At 40.8% G+C, this 23406-nt stretch overlaps 1 protein-coding gene across 2 annotated transcripts in view; it reads left to right on the top strand.

Moving 5' to 3' along the window:
- Positions 1-23406, top strand: part of furinb (furin (paired basic amino acid cleaving enzyme) b) — a 102485-nt gene that overhangs the window by 40774 nt on the left and 38305 nt on the right. For both annotated transcript variants that reach the window (XM_033635845.2, XM_078168013.1), the window contains 4 exons: positions 2826-2924; positions 15535-15630; positions 17460-17588; positions 18872-18948. In XM_033635845.2, the coding sequence (XP_033491736.2) occupies positions 2826-2924; positions 15535-15630; positions 17460-17588; positions 18872-18948 (401 nt within the window). The remainder of the gene's footprint in view (positions 1-2825; positions 2925-15534; positions 15631-17459; positions 17589-18871; positions 18949-23406) is intronic.

Here is a 23406-nt window from a genome sequence, read left to right as displayed (position 1 = left end):
AGATGCATGTTCTCCCCTGTGTCAGCATGGGTTTTCTCTGGGTTCTCCAGCCTCCTCCCACGGTCCAAATGCATGCAGGTTAGGCTAATTGGTGACTTTTAATTCTCCAAATTGCCCGTAGGTGATTACAAGCGTGAATGGTTGTTTGTCTCTGTGTGTGTCAGCCTTGTGATAGTCTTGCAACCTGTCCAGGGTGTACCCCGCCTCTCGCCCAGTGTCAGCTGGGATAGACTCCAGCTCCCCCGTGACCCTTAATAGCAGTTATGGATATTGAATAGATGAATGAATGATACTGTTACTTCCTTTGTCCAGTTAGGCAGTTTTAGCTTTGAGTTATTTTTAGCTATATACAGTGCACACTTCTGTTAAAGATTGCCTCAAGGCTACAGGAAGTATAGACAAGACGGAGATGGGTGCGAAACAACTAAAGTAAGAAACACATGAGATATGAGTTTAAAGGGCAGTATTCCTCTAAGGCAGACTCAGAGCATAGTGGCAGGGTGACTAATGACCCACAGTGCTCTCAATTATTATCGCTGGCACGCACGCACACACACATACCCACACACACCATATGATTCATTTTGGTTCAGGCTGTAGAGAGGCATGACTCAGCCGCACTCATGGGCAGCTACACCAACATTTCTATCTCCATCTCAATTTCCCAAGACCCATAGACTCTTGGTCTAAATGAGGACATCAGCACTCTAGGAAATAGGTTTGTCCCACAGAAAAGCCACCCCGGTGCAGCTCAAATTATCTTTCTGCCCTTCCGCAATCAATGCGAAAGTGGGTCTCATTAATTTCTTGGGTCACGTCCCTCATCACACCTCAATCTTGCATCATTCAGAGGCTATTTCCTTTTGCATGGCTTTGACGTTATTTTCGAAACAGGGTGGTTGTAAGGTCAGTCGCTGATTTACTGAATTTACTGACGATGTCAAAGAGTCATCATCAACTAAGAACCTGTTACAACGGTGTCTCCAAGGAGAGCGTCCTGTTATAGAGATATAGATTGACTTTAATGTTTGGTGTTTGTTACAGTACATAAACTTTACTATATTGCCTATTTGGCATGCTTATATCTCCTTGAAGTCTGAGAGTTTGGAGATAATTATCAAGTAACGCTAGGCTTGAATGCACAAGCTTTTTACCCATGTCTCTGTAAGTTTAAACCAGTTTAAATCTTTTTCTGTGTCGACATTTCTTCCTGCTCTTGCCATATTTTAATCATTTAATGATTGTCCTTCCACAGAGCTGTCTCCTCACAAAAGTGGTCTTATTCATCTTCCCAAACGTAATTGTGTGGAACCTGAACTCCACAGCAAACGAGATCATTTCTTTCGCACAATGCTGAGTAATTTAAGACTGATGGTCACTCGGTTTATGCGGAAATTATCACAGCAAGCAATTTAAAATCAAGTCTTAATTACAAATATTTGACAAATGAAGTCAAATTGGCCGGCACCAGGCTGGCAGCTTTATATCAGCGCTGCCAGACTAGGCCTCTGAGAGCTTCAGCCTCCAGTCTGGTTGGCTTGCAGACCGCCAGCCTGCAGAATCAGCCCGCAGCCCCAGGAGAGCCTTCCATCCTGCTGCGTCTGCTCTTCTCCCTCCTCACACACATCCATCCTGCCTGGTCGGCCTGTCAAACCCTGCGCCCCCCCTCCCCCCTTGCCTCCCTCCATCACCCCTCCTCCACCTCCTCCTCCTCCTCTCCCCCCTCTCTTCCTTCGCTCCACTGGGCTTGTGAAGGTGAGCCAGTCCCCAATGGCACTACTGTACAGATTGCAATGCTTCCTCTTCAAATAGAGGCTTCTCTCTGGTGAATAGTCGTGTAAAGAGCGGCTGCAAGTCGTCTTCCTCTTCCTCCACCTTTTGTTTGGTTATTTTTGTCCTTTTTACCATGCACTTATCTCTGGATGTCTGTATTATTTAGTCTCTGTCTTGCTCTCAGGTCAGTTGTCCTTGACCATGGCTAGGGGTGGCGCAGTCTGCTCCTTGTGTCACTTAAGAGCAAGACTAACAAAAAGAAAGCACTCCCTGAGGTTTTAGGACGGTTTAGGTGACAGCTGTCACCCAATCGCTTGTCCTTAAAAGGTCTTTTATGAGCAGGCTGTGTGACAGAACAATGACAGCGGCAGGACGAATGCTTCAGTCTAGCTCTGATGTGACACTACCTCTAATGGATGTGTCTAATCACTGTTGATAGATAGTGTCTATCTGTAGTTGTGTAATGGATGTCTTTCTGTTGGGGTGTATGTGTGTGTCTGACATTTTCTCCAGTCTGCAGAGAGCCTAAGTGTTTTTAAACCTCTTCCAGGTTAGCTTCTGTTCCTCTATGTTGTGTTGCTCTGTGGCATAGACAGGTCATTGTATCATTTTAACAAAGCTTAAACAAGATTCTGGGCTCTGTTTAAATCCTGAACTAAATAAATATCCAACACAGCACTGGCTAGTGAAAATTTAACACCTCATTTAAATAATGATAAAACACCCATTTTGTCAGCATTCAACAACTCCAGCTCTCGTAAGGCTTTTACAGCACTTCTGTGGCTGAGACTCGCGCAATATGTTACGGGTGCTAATAAAATAATGGCTTCTACTAGCCAGTGCAGTAATAGATACTCATTTAGCTTTGAACATGGACAGAAAATGCCAGACTCTGATGTCCAAATGGATGTGTTTTCAGCTCGTTTCCAGAACGAACACTGTCTGCACATTGGCTGGTGTGCTTGCGAATGCCTCGGCTGGCACAGAGTGTTATTCGGCCATCCTGTTGCTGCAGGTGAACTCATTGCCTTTCCTTTTATGTTTGTGTGTAGGTTTTTGGAGATTATTATCACTTCAGGCATCACGCAGTGGAGAAGAGGGCTTTGTCTGGCCACAGGGGGATGCACATCAGACTGCAAAAAGAACCGCAGGTAAGACCGTTGTCAGCTCTCACACAACTCATTGCAGCACTCTATGTCAGCAACAAAAGGCCAAAAGACAGATTGGATTACACACAGAGAGCGTATATCACAAGAGAACAGGATGCCAGCATCAATGAAAGCTCAAAGTCTGTATTCTTTTCGGTCCACGCCGGTCCTTCCATCTGTCCCCCTGACCCAATCTGAGGTACCACATAGCTGTAAATATGCAAAATAAACCCACCCAAACAACACAACAGCTGTGACTGTCGCAGTGTTTGGCCTCGCCTTTTCTCCAGTCTTGTAAAATAATTATTTGCACCTGAATGTTAACTAGAGAAGAAAATTGGCATTTATCAGTCTAACATCGGAAAACAAGAACATTTTCCATCCATGAATGTCATCTTCATTTGGACATCTGGTTCTGAATTTGCACACGGCCCAACCAACTATTTATACCTGGCATACTATTACTCTGAAAAATCTCAGCCTCCGTGTATACCAGATGTAATTGAGTCAGCATGGAAATGCCAGCATAGTGGAAGGAAGTTATTTTTTCTTGGTAGGGATTTAGAGAAAAGCATTCTTGCGTTGCCAGACCTATATCTATACTACATATATGTTTGCACTGCTCCTACAAAAGAGAAAGGTCTGGCAGTTTCCATCATTATTTCTATTGTAGGTAAAAAACAAAATGATATTTCTTATATTTCTCATAGACTCTGAAAATGACAGTGGAAGTCAGAAGAGAAAGTGGAGAAGGGCAGAAAGCTTATATTCTGTCCTGTTTTGAGTCAACAAGAGCCTTTTTCTGTATTTAGAAGGCCTCTTGAGTTTCTTTATATAATAAAGTTCATGCACTGCCTGGGAACAAATTTGTTGGTTCATTTTTAACATTCTTTACACTGATTAAATTCACATTAAACATATTACTCTTGACCTGAGTCTACACTGCTGGGAAAATAATCCTCAAGGAAACACTTGATAAAATCTTTAAAAAAAAAAACCAACAACTTCCTCGTACATAAAAATGGTAATTAGATGTGAGATTTATAGATTATTACATTGCTGTCTTGTGAAGGCAACAGGAGATATGCTAATAACAGGCCTATATGAAAAAAATAAATTTACTTGCTATCAGAAGCCCACATTAGTGGGTTGTGCTTCTAATCAAAATGAAACAAACACTTTTTAAATGAACTTCATACTTCTTCAGTTTGTGGGCGGACAATAACTGTGGCAGCTATAAAGGTTAATTTGGTACATTCTTAAGTCTAAGAATGTCACAACTTTTTGCAAGCTGTGTTCACAGGGCTTTGCTGCTTTTATTCACACCTGGGCTGCTGAGGGAGGAAATGTTTGGACTATAAGTGAGCAAAATGCTACACAGGTCAAATATATTGATACTCCACAAGCCTTGTTGTGAATAAAATATAACACTCTGATGAAGGCTCTGTGCTGAAATGCTTAAGAATATTTTTCTTGTGATGTGAGCCAAATAAACAAGTGGAATGTGAGTATTTTGTCCTCCTCGACTTGGAAGTTTGAGACGTGCTACCTTTTCACACTTTTTGGAATGTGCTCGCTCTGAATGGTTTTATTTGTTTTCAAGAAAATAATGTAGAAAATAGTTCTGTTGACAGTGAGAAATGTGGAGGAGACGTTGTTGTTCGACATATTTTTATGCTTCGAGTGCCGCAAACAAAATGCTCCTCACCTCCATTGTGTGTGAACTCAGTGGCAAAAATCTCAAAACCTAAAAAAGAAAAAATCTATCAGCATGACAAGATACAGTTCCTCCTGTTGTAAAAAGGGGAATGTGTTATTTGGGATTTGGATGACCTGATTCTATAAACCAGGGGTGTCAAACATATGGCCCGTGGTCCAGAACCAGCCCACCAGAGGCTCCAGGTCGGCCCACAGGGTGACTTTACAAACCTAATATTGATGCACTTGTGAATCCTAAGAGCGCATTCACACCAGGATAGTCCAGGGAACACAGTTCGATTGGGAAAAATTTCACACCTTCATTTGGTTCAGTTCACTTTCACACTGCACTTTTTAAATCGGACCAAACAGCCTGGACAACGTCACGCAGTTACAACAGCTGCTCGTCTGGGGGAAGTATTGCCCAAAACGACCACTGACCAGGAAGAATAAAAAGCATGAGAAAGAAGAAAACCTGGCTCACTGATTGGCCAGGACCGAAAACGGAAATCCCTCCCTTCAGCCGGCGTGGTCACCACAAACTCCACATTAATGCAATCTTGGGGTTTCTGTTTTTAATTTGGTGTTCAAACCTAATTGTTTTTTACCTCTGCTTCTCCCGGTTTGCACTGTTGGCTTTGTTTTTTCTACCCAAAGTACACTGCGCTCTACTTCACTTCCTCTCTTTGGTTCACTTCCTCTCTTTGGTTCACTAGATAGTCCGTTTGCATTTTCCATTGCAAGTGAACCACACCAGGGTTCACTTGCAAGTGAACCGATACCCCCAGTTTTCAAGTAGACCAGGGTTCTCTTGTTTGGTCCTCACCAGAGTTTGAATGAGCGTTTAAACCACTCCAAACGAACTGAAATATCTGTGGAAGCAGACCGGGGTTCGTTTAATGCGGACCAAAATGTGCCAGTGTGAATGTGTCCTAAGAGGAGCAGCTACTTCATTCAAAAAACTGCTTCAGAGGCTTTTCCACCCTGACCAGAATACAGAAAACTTACTGTGGTCATATTTGAGTGTGGTTTGACCACTGTAACAATTTTGCAATGATACTAGTATGGTCAGATAAAATCATCACTAAAAATAAAGCCTTTCCCCTGAAGAGTTTGTTGATTGATGTCAAAGAAAAGTTAAGCAACTGTCAACCCTGGGCATCAGCAACAAATAGCACAGCTATGTTTGTACATTGTGCTGTAGGTGAACACCCTCTCTTTCAGCCCTGCTGCCACCTGACTCAGCAACACGCTGCTGTCATGTTTACATTGGAAACACTGGAGGCAGCGGTGGAAATGGCTTCTATTTAAAAGCATCTTGAGAGGTACCTGACTGGTGCTAAAAGGGGGCAGTTATGAAGCGAGAACAGACTTAGGCCATCTGTAGCAAAGAAGGCCTGCCAAGTAAAGCCCAAGGACTACTCTGTGGCTCTGTAGCTTTTCCCGAGCCCGAGTCAAGCTGGCTGAGGAGAGGGACTGATGTGGTCTGACAAGTGCTGAAGCCCCAAGACATCATTAGTGAGATATGGTGACATTCAGTGAGGCCATCGGTGTCAAGGGTCAGGCAAATCGGATGTTAACAAGGGTCTGTGGGCATATGGGTTTAGAGGTGTCTGCCCGGGAGCTGGGAAAGTACTGTAGCACTCAGATAGTTAAAAGATTTGTTCTGAGAGCTCCAAAATCAGCAACAAATGGGATTTAGTATAGGCAGTGACAGAGGCAAGGATTTTGTCATTGTCACCAAGAAGGATTTAATGATGTCCTATACTGGATTTTAGTTGTAATGGTGAGGGATAAAATGCAGAATGAACTGTTGGCAAAACCACAAGACTAGTAAGAGACACTCAGTGGAAAAGCTGTCCTCTTTAATAAATGGAAAAGTGTATAGAAAGGTTTACTGTGTGCCTAGATTGCTTTTATACTGTGTGTGCCATTTGGCAATACTAAATGAGAGAGAAGGCATCTTGACTTTTTTAATAGGCTTATATACCAGGGTTCAACGCTAAGGTTTTTTTTCACTTGCCCGGTCGGGCAAGTTGGTCACAGATCTACTTGCCCGAAGTCAGTTTTTACTTACCTTATAAAAATTGTTTAATTTAAGCGGCTATCAATTAACAAAGACTGCAGTTATTTTCATGTTATGTAATCTTTATTCACACTGTATTTATTAATTAAAACAACATATGTCATGTATTGTAGCTTAATTCCTACACAAATATGACAGTGTCAGGGCTTAAAGTGAAAAATGTGTCAATCATTCTCCGTCTATAATTTTGCGCCCTACTTGAACCATGCCCACCTCTATTTATTTTTCACCCCTCTCTCCAGTTCTGCTGTATTAACACTGGGTTTAATATATTTTGCTTCCATCTCTCTGCCCTGCTCTACTCTACTTCAACGCAACTTAGCTCTCTCTCTACTCTACCAGTAGACTACCACATCCACCTGTTGCACAAAACGCACACAGCAGTGTTTCCCCTAGGATGGAGTTGTAGCAGCGGAGGTGAAGCACACGCATGAAAAATAATTTTCACATGCGTGAAACTTTTTTGTATGCTTGCAAAGCACAGCCTGCTGGGATGTTTCTATGTATCTACTGGCACCAGAAGGGCTCTTTAGGACTAAGCACAGACAGTACATGTGTGCACAGTATGAGCAGGTGAAATGTCTGTCTAGCTTACATATGAGGTGTCTCAAGATTTAGGAACATACAATTGTATTGAATATAATAAAAGTAAAAAGTCACTTGACATGCTGCTGTTTCATGCTATGACCTATTTAAGTGCTGGAAGTTGTTATTTATGTGACAACGCCTGAACGCAACACAAGCTCAGCATGAGTGCCGTGCTACGCTGCTGTGCGAGCAGCGTGTTTGTCTGTGCGTAACAGCAATGGTTATTTACACAGTGTCCATAACAATAACTTTGTCAGCTGACAAACTGCGCCGGGCCCGGGGTCAGGTTTGGTCAGGAAAATACGGCCTGAGCCGCTCTAGCGTGTTCACCTGTGTCTGTGGCGGAACTCCGCCGTGCGAGATACAGAGAGCAGAGGAGAATTGTTAACGCGTGACCATGTAGAGACAGAAATGACACGATGACATAACACCATAAATAGTATGTTGTTATGTTATTATATGAAGCGTTAGTTGCGCAAAATAATATCAATGGGGGCTGTGGGCAGGACATTGTTACACAGCTGTGCCTGTGACTTCAGGCAGAGAGACCGCTGCATCAGACCCGAAGAGCACGGTTTAAAATACATTTATTTTATCAATTAGTTATTAACTTTTACAATTTTTAGCAACTTGCCCGATCGGGCAAGTGAGTTGTTAGTTTACATGCCTGACCATGAGTTTTACTTGCCCCGGGCAATCGAGCAATCCTTATTGTTGAGCCCTGTATACTTTAGTTACTTTTTTATAAATGGTTCACACCTCTGTACATATATTTATCTCTTCTCATTATGAATATAGAGTACATTTACTATATTCCTGATTACATTCTGTTTATTAATGTGCAATACTGTCTACACACATTTATATTATTTTATTTATGTTTTATGTAGGGGTGAGTGAGTACACCATTATCTACTAACTGCACTAACTGCACTCCCTGAAGAAATATTATCGTATTTTTTGGAAAAGTGAAACAGTGATTCCAGAGAGAAGCAGACAGAGGGGTCTACAGTCTGTGTTTGAAGGATATATCCAGGATGTCAAACTGACTTGGCAGTAACAACAGGTTAAAAAGAGAAAGATAGTTAGAAGCTAAAGCCGAACTATAGGCTACAGATCACAGTGTAAAAGTAAACAGACAATGAATATTTCATTGATTTTGAACCAGCTGTGTGGCATTGCAGTGTGTGCAGATGAACGGTGTTTGGCTTCACTCCCGTGCTGCTGCCAGCACCTGGACCTCTGCCGCCAGACGGGCAGGGATCTCCGGGGGGATGTCAAACAATGCTAATCTGCGCACAATGCGATGACACACAGCTGGCTGAATGTCAGCAAAGTTTCCCTGCTTCTCTTCATTGGTCCCTGTACAGCAGGGTAGGTATTTTTTTTACTGTTGTAATCATTAAAAAGCAAAAGCAGCATGTGTATACATTCAGTAGGCTATATCTTCAGTAGCTAGCTAGCTAACCCTACACTTTTCAGGGATTGATTTTGGTTTTGGGACAGCAAGAAATATATATCCTATCCAACCTCTCCAGGTAATCTGAAATGATTGCATTAGAGTCAATGGAGCACAGCTGTGTCGTTGTCAGACCCTGGTCTGAGCTACGTAATGTTATGTTATGATTGGCCAGTCTGCGCCCGGGGGTGGGTCTTAGTAAAGGGTCAGTTATCTGTATCCGTATTTGTACTCAGAATGGGCAGGTTTAACATTGAGGTGGGTTTAAATTAATAATTGGTTGATCAGTAGTTGCTATACTCATTATTTATTTGAAAACTATTTACAGAACAAGCTCAGGATTGAGCTTGAGATCATTTGTGATCACAAGGGGAAGAGATTGAAGACAGCTAACCAAATGAGGATTCACCTGCATCACAAATGCGGATATTGACACATTTTCCTCAGATGGTTCTCGCGCTCTTAAAAAGTACGTTATCTGTACTGGATACTTGTTTTGTTTGAGTATTTGGCTCAACCCTTATTTTATCTATGTTTATTTTTTAGCCCTATATCTTGACTTGCACTTCTTTATGTCTTTGACTCAGATCTTTGCTTTTACTTGTGTGATTTCTTTTTGCTAGATATTTAATGAGCGTAGCTGGAGGATGCCTGAGGCCTAAGATTTTCATTGCCAGCAACTCCTTCTTTGTAATCTTTGCGCACATGATAAGAATAAAGAACTTGAAACTTGCACTGAAACCTAGAGCTCTTGCAGCAGAGCCAGGAAGATAAAGACATTTTTGACGGAAGAGATTCCATCTCACAGGCTTCCTCTCTCTTAGTGGTTCGACTTAACACCGTGCTTGAACCCCCAGCTATCTGGGCCGTCAGGTGTCTGGCTAAGGAGCAACAGTTTGTCCCTAGGTTATCTGCCCACCCACTCAACCAGAAACAGGCCAAACCTCAGGCAAAGCATGACCACTGCCAAAAAGCACCACTGTGTAAGTGAGTGGGTTTGTGTCTATATGTTTTTATTTATGTGCATTTGTATAATCATGTGTGTGTGTGTGTGTGTGTGTGTGTGTGTGTGAGAGAGAGAGTGTAAGTATGTGTGTGTAACCATCTGATCCCTGGAAAAGGAAATAGAAAAGGTTCTGCTTCACCTGGTTCAAAGAACACACATTTAAAAGGCAGTGAAAACATAATAGTTGGATTTAGATTAGTCAATGCTTAGCTCTGAGCTTGTTACAGTGTTTCCTCTCTGTAATCCAGCTGCCGTCTCTCACATTACCTCCGCTGTCTCTCCATGGTGCTAACATGCCGCTTATCGCCATCCCCTTTGAATTATCACACAGCGGCATGACGACATTGGCAGCTGTATAAGCTTTTACCATTATGCTTACGAGGGTTGTTTGTCATCTCCTCTCCACACCCCACACCTTTTCTATGACGGAATGAATCGATTTGTTTTGGGGTGGCTGCTGTTGGTTTTGTGCAAACCACAGTGCAAGGCAGCTTACTGCAAGCTGTGTTTCTGAAGGACCTTACCCTACATCTGTCTCTCACTCTGTCTCTGGCTGTAAGACTGCACTTTGTGTGCACTTCCCTGGGCTAAGGCCTTCATGTCAAAAGATAAGGTTGGAAATATTCAATAGCCTTGGATTTGTCAACATATCCGATGAAAAAACCAAAACCTACAATGTGTTAGTTCGTCTCTTTATAGCTTGTCTGTGGCACTTAGCCCCCAGCCCACCAGTTTCTAAGATGTAATTGTTTTGGTGTGAGTCACAGGAGGGACAGCAGGAAATAATGTATGTGTTGGAGACTATTTTCAGCAGCAGATTTTCTGCACTAGTGAGTGTTTAAGACAGTTGCATACATCCATGGGTTGTGACCAGCTGAACTCTGAAAGAGTGATTCATCTCTCTTAGATTGTTTTGTTTGAATATTTGTAGAGACCTTGAGAAATGAAATTATTCAGTAATTTGCAAAAAAAAAAAAAAAAATCTGAGCCGTTGTTTGGGGAATACTGATTTATGATATAAGAAAAGTGTATGTGGGATCAAATAAACCACAGTGCCCACGTTTATCATAATGTATGGCTCACTGATGGTTTTTTAATAGTCTCTGGACAAGGATGGAGATTTATGGCATAGAGGAATAAGCTATATTTGACTTTGAAAGCACTGTCTGTAGGATAAGTTCAATGTTGGATTTGGTTATTTCATGGGATTTATTGTTAATAACAAAGTAATTAATATCACCAGATTTAAGAGCTGTCCATACCTATAACGATAATTATAATGATAAAGATGTGAGCATCCATGCTAATAAACAATAACCTTCAGTAAACAGTGGTGCTCCAGCTGTGACGCCCTTTGAATTCGTATAGATTTTGATTGGCTGTCAGTTTTTATTGGTCAGCAAATTGCTCTGAATGTGTCCCAACAATACTGTTCGTCACTGTTGTTGTTATTGTTGTGGTGTGGTCTCTGGGGGTCTGTGGCCACTCTACCTCCTGAGTGGCTTTGGCTCTGCAGGTAGAGCAGGTTATCCACTTATCAGTCCACTTATCAGAAGATTAGCGGTTTGGCTCAATTTAGAAAAAAACGTCTGTGTATGGCCCCTACAGACTTTGCCTTTCCTACTGTAGATGTCCCCCTAAGGGAAACTCAAATGGATGAATGGACCAGAGCCACAATTAAAATTTGGAGGATAATAAAACTGTTATTAGGATTGCCCACAGCAATTATCAGAGCTAATCAACATTGGATGTGTAAATGACTTAACCCCTTCCCTTATAGATGCACAGTTTAGAAAATGGACAGACTCACTAATTTACCCCAACTCTGTAATGATGGCAGCCTCAAGTCATTTGTACAGTTAAGGGAGGAATATATGCTTCCTAAAACAGACTTCTTTAGATATTTACAATTAAGACATTTTCTAACAAACATCAAGAGTGGAATTAAGTTTTGGAGCCAACCCCAATTGAGGAGTTTTTGATAAAAGTACAAATAGGAAATGGGGGCAAAAAAGTTGTAGGTCATTTTTATCCGATATTTTCAAGCATGACTCTTAACAGTATATTACATATAAAATGGAGATGGGAAACTGAAATGCATACAGACATACCACAGGACAAATGGGAGGGAGTATGTACTGGTGCACACATAGTAATCTATTCAGATACTTGAAGGGACTTAAGATGGAAGGTGGGCAATGAGATTTTTTTCGGGGACCAGAAATAGTGGCTAAAATGGGCTCAACATACTCAAATAAATGTCGGAGAAACTGTGGTACACACATTGTTAACCATACCAACATATTTTGGACATGCACTAAGTTAAGTACATTTTGGGAAGAGCTTTCTGATGCACTTAGAAAAATATTTCTCCAAAATTTCACAAAAGATTCAAGGACAGCAATATTAGGTCTAAAAGCAAAGAAATACCTTCTGCAAATGTTGACAACAGCAGCACTTAAAAGCATTACAATCAAGTGGCTACAACCTGACCCCCGACATATAATATGTGGACTGAAAAGGTATGGGAAATTTACCAGATGGAACAGATAGTGTACTCCTTGAGACTCCCAAAAGAAATATTTATTAAAAGTTGGCGCCCAGCTGTTGCCTGCTAACATAGATCAAAATCCGCCTATATATTTTACAGTACATACATATCTTCTCCCTAACCTTTTACCTTTTCTTTTACTTGTATTCTTTAGTTTTTTTTTGTCCAACATTCCTTTTTTCTAATTTATACCTTTTGTTTTATTTCAAAAGTTAATACTATATTTAACTTTAATACTTTAAGCTGGGATGTGTTTGGTTTAATTTAACTTACTGTTGCCTATAAGCCACATAGGCACAGCTGTAAAAAATAGGAAAAAAACAGCATGGAAATTCTGAAAATGAGTGTAATAGGGTTGCTAGAAACTTGTGTGTGTATGTTTAACTGAGTAGCAAGTGTCACCTTGTATGGTAGCCTTGGCCGCCAGTGTCTGAATGGGTGAATGTGTGTAGTGTAAAAGCACTTCAAGTGGTCGGTCCATTTACATTTCATTACTCTGCCATCCACTTGACTTAGAACCACTTTTAAAATGGTGTAGTATGGTAATAGTTGTTGTTATTGTTATATATCTTCCTCCTCCATAAACTGTGGAAACACAGATCTATAGATCAAAGCTTAGGCTGTCTCCCTGCATTACAGACAATACCAGCACAGCTTTTCCTTAGTCGTCAGACAGGAAAGCCCTCAGGACACTGTGCGAGGGATGGAACAAATAGTGTGTTGCTCAAGCAGATCACAGACCTAGGCCACGTTGAGACCTTCTTCTTGTCTCGTGATTGCTTCTTTGTGTGGTTGTGTTTGTCTAATATGTGTCCCAGACCTCAGGGTGGTGCTTGTACTGTATATCTCCGTGCACTCATTAGTTCTCCATCACTGGCTTGGTCTTCTGGAAGTTATCGATCAGACCTTGTTTTTCTCAAGAGTGGGTTTTCGCACATATACTTAAAATATTCCACAAGTAAAAAGATCAGCTTACATTAGGTTTATGACACTGAATGTCAGTTTTCCTAAGGCGATGTTATATAAGTAGGTTGTGAGTTGAATGTGCGAATTCTCAATCATATGCATTAATTGGCTGTATAAATGAAACACTATATTCTACAGTAAATGGCCTTATCCAGATAATCATCTGATTCATCTATCGGTTGTAATTTCGCTCTGATAATAATGTGCTGTGCAGTGGGCAGCAGTGCAACGAGGTCAGTCGTGTGCAGTTATAAATGTAATGAAATGAGATAAATGTTAATTAGTCTGGGGTCGCTCGAATAAGGTTAATGGCTTCATTCTCTGAGGCAAAGTATTCAACTAGGTTAGGAGCTTCACTGCCCTCAGTAGCTGCAAAGAACCCGTTCTCATTCAGACCACGTGCTCTATACTGTAAGAGCATGTAATCAAGAAATCAAGCGTTCACTCCTAGAAACAACTCTGACAGCAACAAAGCAAAAAGGAGGAAAAAGGGATTGAAAGGAACTTAAATACTCAGAAAAAGAGGTTGGTCCTTCAGAGTTTGCCAGGCATTGTGCAGGGAATACACAAGTTTAGACATGCTTCACTTGAGTGCTCTTGACACAAAAGTGGATTCAGTTTAAGCTTCATCACCTTCAGCGAAAATTCAGCAAAGGATGCATTCATCACTGACAATAATAATGCACAACAGCATCTGCTTAAACTGCTTCAGAAGTTAAGCGTCTCTTCTTTAGTTTCACTCCATCTACGCACGTTCCCTCTGCGGCATTAGGAACACTCTAAGTTGGTGTTAAAATATTATTTGAATAGCTCAATGCCTTTCGTTTAATTAGAATACAGTGTAATGTTTGTCGAAGCAATGCAACAGATCCTTCACACCAGATGGTTCTGTCTATTACATGTCTAATTTGTTTATGTAAAAATCATTGTATTAAAGACAGACATGAAAGCATTGTTAAGATGCTTATCTGGGACATTAGGTGGAATAATGCTTTAACTGTGAGAATGTAATGAGAGTCACTGCCTGGTTGTGTCTTCCATATTCAAACAAAGCAGTGAAAGCAGTGTTTTATGTGCTTTCAAACTTCACATTCTTCTTTGCATTGTGGCCTTTTGTCCTCCTGCAAACTGTTTTTAGGTCACTGAAAATAGATCTTTTGTTAAACTCCAGTGTGAAGATTTTCAGAAACTGTTTTCAGTATTGACGTGTCAACAAATAAAAAACTGCGTTCTTGGTTTGAGGAATCAGTGTATGTGCAATTATCTCCTTTGTGAGGCCTCACAAATGAGGCGACATTTCATGCAGTGGCTGAAGTGACAGAAATAGTGCTGGCTCTAATCTTGCCAACAGGACTTTACACATAAATGTACAGTTACTCCTCCACTATATTGAGGAACAGAGGCGTCAGAATGCAACACAAAGGTCACTGCTCCAGGCTTCTGATTGGCCAACATCTTCCTATTCTTTGCGATACGTTCTTATCACCTGACTAGGCTTTTGTTTTTTTTAGAAGTGGGAATATTTTTGATTGATTAAAGTTACGAAGTGCCAGCCTTTATCAGATTTTGTCTCACAGCTTGGATATGAAATGCTCAGTTATCAATACACAATGTGAGATGTGCCAAATATATATTTGGCAGTCTGGACAAATCTGAACAAATATCAAATGCTACGGGTGTCTTTAATCATCCTCACTACTGTCAATCATGTTCACGGAGCAAAAAATACGCAGATATAAGCCTGACAGAAGAACAGAAAAATGCTGAGTGCACCAGTCACATTAACTGGCGAGTGGACAGACATTAAATGATTTGCTATTGTGCGCCTTTTGGCAAGCGTGTTTGGAAGCAAGTGTCTTTTTTTTTTTTTTTTTTCAACTTCAGAAACCAAACTATAAAATGACATTTACTATTTGTGGTATTAGCATTTACTGTCACCCACCCCGACCAATCCTGTGCATACCCCAGCAGCCTCCAGGACTTCAAAGGCGCTTTCTCTCTGGCACACTGTACAGCAGCCACTTTCCTTCAGCATCTCAGGGATGAAATAAATTAGATTTGCTTCACATCTCTGCCTCTCTCTCTAGTTATTGGTTTTGGAACACAGCTGGGGCCTTGTTTTTTTCATGTCCACTGTCTGTGGGACATTGCAACAGTTTCTGAAATTAGAACATTCATAACGACACAATAGCATGTGAAGATAACTTGGTAAACTATGAATTTTCTCTGTGTGTGTTTTTGTGTGTGTGGGTGCCCCAGGTCCTGTGGGCGGAGCAGCAAGTGGTGAAAAAAAGGAAGAAGAGGGATATCTACGAAGACCCAACCGACCCTGATTTCCCCAAGCAGTGGTACCTGGTGTGTGATTGTCTCTTATCTTTACAGCCTCAACTTAATGAGTCTGTCATTATATGCAAAAATGAAATTGAAAAGTTCAGACATTCATTATATGTGTATTATTCATAAAGTAGCACACACTGTGTACTTTGCAGTAGCATTTTAAAGTTGCATCTGTGTGACATAACCAACAAATAAATTAGTAGGTAGGCGCACAGCCAGAAGAATATATATGGATTTTTTTTTTTTTTTTTTCATATTCAATTCAGAATGCCTTTTAAGATTTTGAAGCCTGGAAGAAAACTGTCTTCTGCATTCATATGTGTTCTTAGCAAATTGCTGTCTTGGACATTTTTCAGTTTCTACTCTGCAATTATTTCTAATTAAACGTTGAAGGCCTCCTCATTCAGCCCCGTCTGACACAGCACAGCACTCAGCTCTGCAGACGCTTGTAAGGATACCTGATTTAAAGATGTATTCATTATCACAGTGGCAGGAGTTATTAATTCCCTCATGGTCAGTCAGATAAGCATAAATTGAATTGCTGTCTTTTGGACTAACCCTGATGGATTTAGTCACATCATCATCTTCACCACCAACACAAGGTTTCCACAGTCAAAGGTGTGATACAATGCATCCCAAGACGCTGGGTTGAATGGAAAATGAAATGTCAGGAGAGATCGACTGCTGAACTGTATCACCTGTGAAACATTGATAGCAAATGGCCCTGACTCTGTGTCTATTTCGTTATTCACAGCTTTTCATTGGGGATGCTTCAATTTGCCTTAATCTCCCCTTTTTCCTTCTTTATATGCACAAAACCTGTGTCACTGCAACGGATTAATGACAACAGTGACTATCCCAGACATTAATCACCAGTGAATAGAAGTTGTGAAACCACCTCTGCCATTCAGCATTAGACCTCCAATCTTCTCAAGACTTAAACCTTTTTTTTTTTACCCTCCTATATAAAGTATTCTGCACAGTTTAAAAACCAAACAAAGGCGGTTCAGCTTAAGGCATATGCCACCAGTGCTGAAGTTTTGTCTTGGTAGTACAACCAGTTTAATGTATTTAGAGGGCTTTTGTGTTGGTTTATTCTGGTGCAGTTTGTAGCAAACATTCACTTAAAATGTGTACTGAATGGTGTCGGTGCCAGTTCAAAGCCTACATCCAAGAATTTACTTACCTAAGCATCCAGGCGTCCTCACAGAAGTGCACATGCAGGAGTCGTACCCTGTGGAGGAAAATCAGCAGGAAACAGAGGAGGGGGCGAAGAAGATCGTCTGTGATGTCTTTTCCATTCCTACTCGTGTTTATCTATAACCATCTCCTTCACCTCCAGCGCTCACTTCTGCTCATACTTCTTCTCACCATACAAATTTTTCTGTTATCCATCCAAATCACACTTTACCACTCCAAATCCCCCCTGTTTGTCTCCCACCCCCTCCTCTCAACACTTGCAGACTGCTATTTCTTCTGTGGGAGAGGCAAATGCTCTTACCAAGATTTCTGACCTGCAACAGGTTGTCAGTCTTTTTTCTGACAGCTTAACTACAGGAGGATGCTCACACTGGGCAGCTCAGCCTGAGGCAGGCCTGTCGGGGTGATGCATTAAAATTGGATTTTAAGTGTCCATGAACCACCTCTGATCTGCCTATTTTATGTGTTGGTGTTTATTTTTGTAGTGAGCATTTGTGTTTTTAATATAACATTCTGCAGCAAGTATAAAAGGTCTCTGGGGATGATTTAAGCCATCCTGACACCCATAGACCTTTTCTGTCGGTCTGTCTGGGACGTGTCAGTCACAGCAGATTGACAGCTGAACAAAACCCTTGTGTCTTTTGCAGTCCAACCCAATGCATCAAGACCTGAATACTGAAACAGCATGGGCTCAAGGCTACACAGGAAGAGGTGTAGTGGTGACTATCCTGGATGACGGCATTGAGAAAGACCACCCTGACCTCATCAGCAATTATGTAAGTCAAAGATACAAACAAGTATAAAGCAGTTGACACACCTCTTAAGGCTTAATCCAATGTTAATCTCAAATGCAATTTTGGCTTCCCACAATTAAATTAACATGATTGACTGCAGTATTTAGATGGAATGGAAGATGTCTTATTTATTTTAAGTTAGCCTTTATTTTGGTTACAAGATTATTCGTATTTTGCTACTAGCAGATGCATTGAATTCAGGTGAAGAAGAACCTTATGTTAAAGATCCAGTGTGTAAGATTCCTTGTTAGAATTCCTTCAGTGTTCATCGTCCAGGAGGTTTTTACCAGGAGCCAAATTATCCACCGAGGTCTCTTCCTCTCCAAAACAAACAGACCACGTGACTGAAACTGGTAAAAACACTGAATAAAACAGTTTCTCATTAAAAATCAATGTTTCTCGAACGCTGTTTGGCATGTCAGAGATAGGCCGCTAGCTTAGCACCTCCTGATCTGTGCTCACCCTTTCTCTCCAATAAATTAAGATCCAGATGTTCAGGTTTTTTAGCAGGAGCAGAATTATCTGCACAGGTTGTTTTTTTCATCTCCAAATAAAATGGAGCCAGTGGTTTTAAGTGGTAAAAACACTGAATAAAGCAGTTTATCTATCTAGAGTCAGTGTTCGGTTTGTCCATTCTGTAGCGGTGCAGCATGGTAGTCTCCAGAGAGACATGTAGATATAAACAGCTCATACTAAGATAATGAAAACACAACTATTCTTATTCTCAGGTGATTATACACTAAAGAGAACATACATATATTAAATTCAATTCCTGCCAGTGTGTCCCCTAAAATCCTACACACTGGACCTTTGAGTCTTATTATGCAAAGATTTTTTAATTAGCAGGAATGTAAGCAGTGCTTTGTTTATTTAATTTTGAGTAAAAAATGCATATACATTTATAGCTGATTTATATTTTGCTCGTAGGAGGTGAACTGTGAATAAGAACCAGTGTAAATTTGATGCAAATATTTGTACTTGAGTAGGAATGTGGCACAACATGGAGGTAAAAACAGTGTTCTGTTTATTTAAATGTGAAAGTGCAGTAAAAATATTTTCCCCCCAAATCAGTAAATAATCTTCAGAAGAAATCGTGATATTAATAATTATTGAAATAATTGTGTTTATCCTTTTGGTCATAATTGTGCAGCCTCCGCACCTCCACAGATTGTCAGAGAAAAATGAAAACATGAAAACAAGTTAAAGTTAAATAAGAACAAATAAAACGGTATGACTGGAGTCCTAACTTTTCATGTTGTTCCTAGGACCCTGCAGCCAGCTATGATGTTAATGATGGAGACGCTGACCCCCAGCCAAGATACACGCAGCGAAATGAGAACAGGTAATTTGGCAAAGGCAGCAATCTGGCAACGCCACAACTAGGAATAGATCTTAATTGCTCCAAAATAAGCTTTCAATCTTTATGGAAATTTGGCACACAGGAGCAGACTTGAATCATTTTATTGTGAGAGTGGGCAAGTGTATTCGTACTGAGAAATAATTTGGACAGGGATCTTCAGGGTTATTTTTTGACAGCCCTTGTTGTTTTTGACTCGTCACTCACTTCCTATAAATGTTAGTTGACAGGGAATGACACTGGTGAGAAAGCACCGTCTATACAGCTTTTGGTCCAGTGCTTTTGGCTGAAGCATTTACATTTAGGAACCAATTATATAAAGTTTGAAAGCACTGGTGCAGTCATTCTGCAAAGTCTTGAAAGATTGTTCCCCTTTTTTTTCCTTTTTTTTTTTTTGCTTCAGTACACAAGCCAAGCCTCTGTAGCCACATCTCAAGGTCCAGCCCGTGCAGCCCACAGCCACTTATTTGTTGCTAATACAATACTTGCCCTCAGTGATTTATGCTCTTCCCTTCCAGTCTTTGTTGATCGCATTAAATCGTGTTTGCCCCAATTTAATGATGGAACACTAAAGCTCCGGCAAGGGCGAATCCTAAACCTTCATCTCCTCCCTTCTCCCCGTTTCTCCAAACGCCGTGGTCTTCTGCCTTAGTCCAATCCCCCTGGAGCAGATGAGAAGCTACATCCCGCCTCTGAAAAGCACAGCAGGATTTGTCTGAAATCTCTCTCTTTTCTGGGACTACTGCCACCAAGTCTTTTGTAGTTGTTTGTTGTTTGTTTCTGGTCTTTATTTGGGGTTTCAAAGCTCTTGCAGTTGGTCAGAGGGAGAAGCGAAATCAGCTTAACGAGTTTTCATGAGATTGGAGGAGCTGTTGTATGAGAATAGAATCTGCGCAGATGTTCCGATTTGAACTCTGACTTTGTTTATTTCTCCAAACGCTCTCTCTCTGTTTTTCTCTCTTCATCTGAAAACATGATCTATTCATCTCCAGCATTTACTAATCTTGAGAGAGGCTGGCATCAGCAGTTTTCCGCGCAGAGGCCTTGTTTCTTGTCCTTGCCGACAGCTCGGGTAGCCATGCAGAGCGACCCCAGCCCTTTCTGTCAGTGCAAAGTAGATCCCACTCTGTCCTGCTGATGGAACAAAGCACTACTGGAGGGGATTACTCCCTGCCTCTGGTTCACTTCAGCTCCCCAACTGCACCATGCTATTACTTCAGAAAGACACACACACATAATAAAAACAGAGAGTGCATAGATTTGCACTTGCACACACTCTACTACCCATGACAGTGGAATTGCCAAAGCAATTATCTCAGACTGGATCGATTTATGGGCATGGAATGAAAAGCAAGGGTGTGTCTGTGTCTACAGCGTGGAGCTGCGGTGTTTGGAGTGACCTGTGGACAAATTATATCCAATGAGTTATGTAAATCACCACAGAGTAATACAGGCCGACAGTGAGTAATGCTCACAACACCCTCACAATGAGATTATATGAATATATTCATAGGACAACAAAAAGCAAAGGAGAGTCGGAGGCGGGCGTTTTCCATCGCCACGAAGGCAAGTTCATTTGTACTGATGACACGCAAGGCTGATTTTTGAATTCTCATCTCTGTGTTTATGCTTGGAAATGCTCTGTAGTCTTGAGTGGGCAGCTTTGGCAGATAGTGTTGAAGGGGATGCAGGCGAAGTTGAAGGAAGGCCAAGCAGGTAATCCGTTTGTGCTTCATCATGTCAATGTTTGTCTTTTTTTCTACACTTTTCCTCCACTTTTCCTCCATTATGTCAGTGTGATGTGGACGTAGAGGGTGAAGGTGAGAGCAGAGGATAGCAGGATTGATTTCACCTCCTGTCTGCAGGCTGTCATTACAGTAGAACACTATATATTTCTAAAAAACTCAACCAGTGACAAGAGGGCTGTGCAGTACCGTGAAAATAATACATAGATATTTCTGTATGTATCAATGCATGTGACCAGACTCTTTGAACATGTCTGAGAAAAAAACAGGTTTCATGACCAAATTTTGTTCATTTTCATGATTATAACATGATTTTGCTCAGATTTATAGCCATGATATTAAATCATCAAACTCCTCGTAGTGACTAATATCCTATAGTTTTTTAATATCTTCAGAAAGTATTTATCCTCTATCCATTTTCTGGCAGATTTAAAGTCCACATTAAATGAAAGATTCATTTTCCCAGTGTCGATTCTGTATCCCTGTGTTAATTGATCATTTGTTTCTTGTTAAAGGTCAAACATAATGTCAATTAATCAGTATCAGAATGTATTTACTCTGACAGAAACCCTGTGTTTCAAATGTTAAATGACTCATCCTGCCCTCCGAGGGCATTTACAAAAGTTTATCCAATCAAATGAGACTTTGAGTCACTCGATAGCCACACCAGTCATATAAAACCACACCATTTGTGGGTTGTAATAGCTAACAGCAATATGAAGAAAGATAGGAGGAGATCTGTGTTTGTATAGCAGTTGGCAAAACCTTTGTTTTCGTGTCCAAATCAATGTGGAAGTCTAATGTTATTTTTCAATTTGTTTTCATAATTTTCTCCCTCGTCCCCCTCCTGATCCAGTGCCGAGGGAGGCGTGTGTGTGAAGCCAACAGTCTGGTCAGCGGCAGACTCAGCTGTGCTCTGTATCACGCTAAACTCTTCGCCTGCCCACTTTTTAGCTGGCTAACCAAATGTGAAGGATTTAATTGGAGTCCCTCTTGTAACTGTACACCGTCAAATATACTGTTTCACTGGGGAGTCTGTCCGAGTACAGAAGCTAAAGACCCCCCTAACTATTGTGTCAGTGGGTCTTTAAATAAATACAACACAATCTTATCACTGATCTAAACAATATAATCCATAATACTTAAACATTTTTTAATTTGCGGACCTTTATAAGTCAATCAAATAAAACCTTAAATATTTTGAATCATTAAAATAAGCAATCCTCGCAATCCAGACTGGGTAAAAAGATGATAGACTTGATTATCCTCCCGTGCTCTAGAAGTGCCACTATATTAACATCTGATCGTATTCATTCCACATCAGAGCGGCTCACCACTGTGCAGATTTTCAGTTGACTTATTCTAATTTGGTGAGCTCTTTGGTGTAGTGATTTAAATTTGTCTCTTTCAGGTTGTTACAGTGTCCCCGTCCCTCTAAGTTCCCCGCGGAGAGCTATTAGCTCCTGTAGGGAACTTTTCACAGGGGTCCATTAATTGAGATCCACATGCCTGCACCGCAAGATTGTGTAGTGACAGCCGTTATTGGAAAATGATTGGCATGCTACACAGCTGCGTGTGCCCTTCGGTCCAAACCAACCCATCAGCACCAGAATACTAAAGTGGCTCAAACTCAAGGCTGGAAAGATAAAGGAAAGACATGCGGTGGCTCATCTGGTGGATGGCATTGAGAAAGACCAAGAGAAGTGTTCGCACGCTGCTCTCCCTCTCAAACTGCTTTGTCCTTGGTGGTGTGTGGCTATTTGTTTCTCTGACCATGAAAGTGCTTCTTCAGCAGAAGTGCGCTGGGTAGGAAAAAAATGGCAAATGTACCTGCATCAGTTGTGCTCAAGGGACTCATATTTTTCATTATTTAATTTCATTAGATTCTTGATTTCTCAAAACATTAGTCAAGGTTGAGCAGGCGGCCCCTGCAAAAGCAGGGAGATAGACTAGCTGCTGACTTATGCTGGGGGACTTTTTTATTAAGAACGTAAAAACAGCTATTTTTAGAGCAATAAAAAGGAAGAAAAAAGAATCTTATGCCAATAATATAATCTCTCAACCTTGTTTTCATTTAGATTGACTCATAATCTAATTTCCTTTGGTAGGGTTGGTCATGAAAAAAGAGCCATAACATAACTACACACATCCAGAAGGTAAAAATAGAATAAAATAAATAGAAATGCATGGAGCAGTTTGGCTTCACATAATCTTACACATTACCGTGAGATATTTGGACACAGAAGAAGATTCGGTAAGAAGAAAAAAATAGATTAAAAGTTAAGCGAGTTCAATTTATTCTCCTGACAAAATCAGGTCATCTCAAAGGTTTGATATATTGCACCATTTTTCCCAGTGTTATATGAAGATGTCCATCTTTAAGTTTAAACAGTAAGTAATTTTTTCCATCATGTAAATCTCCTATTGTCGCATCTATCCAGTTATTTATAGTTGGTCCAAAATGCATCATCCATCTTCTGGTTTGAGCCGTTTTCCCTCCTGCTAGCGATATACACATTCAATATCTGTCAATACGTTTTGCTTCCCGGGGAATATAGCCTAAATATGTGGCTAAATGGAGTGTATATATATGTATGTGTGTCAGAGATGGGCTGTATCGCCTGTGGTATTTCTTTCCAGTAATTTTGCATGTTTTAGCATTCCCAGAAAATATGATAGTGGTTCGCAGCTTGACAGC

The sequence above is a fragment of the Epinephelus lanceolatus genome, chromosome 5 (assembly GCF_041903045.1).
Source record: "Epinephelus lanceolatus isolate andai-2023 chromosome 5, ASM4190304v1, whole genome shotgun sequence".
In the NCBI taxonomy this organism is placed as follows: domain Eukaryota; kingdom Metazoa; phylum Chordata; class Actinopteri; order Perciformes; family Serranidae; genus Epinephelus; species Epinephelus lanceolatus.
Note: the sequence above shows the minus strand (reverse complement) of the source record. Positions and strands in the feature narration are given on the sequence as shown.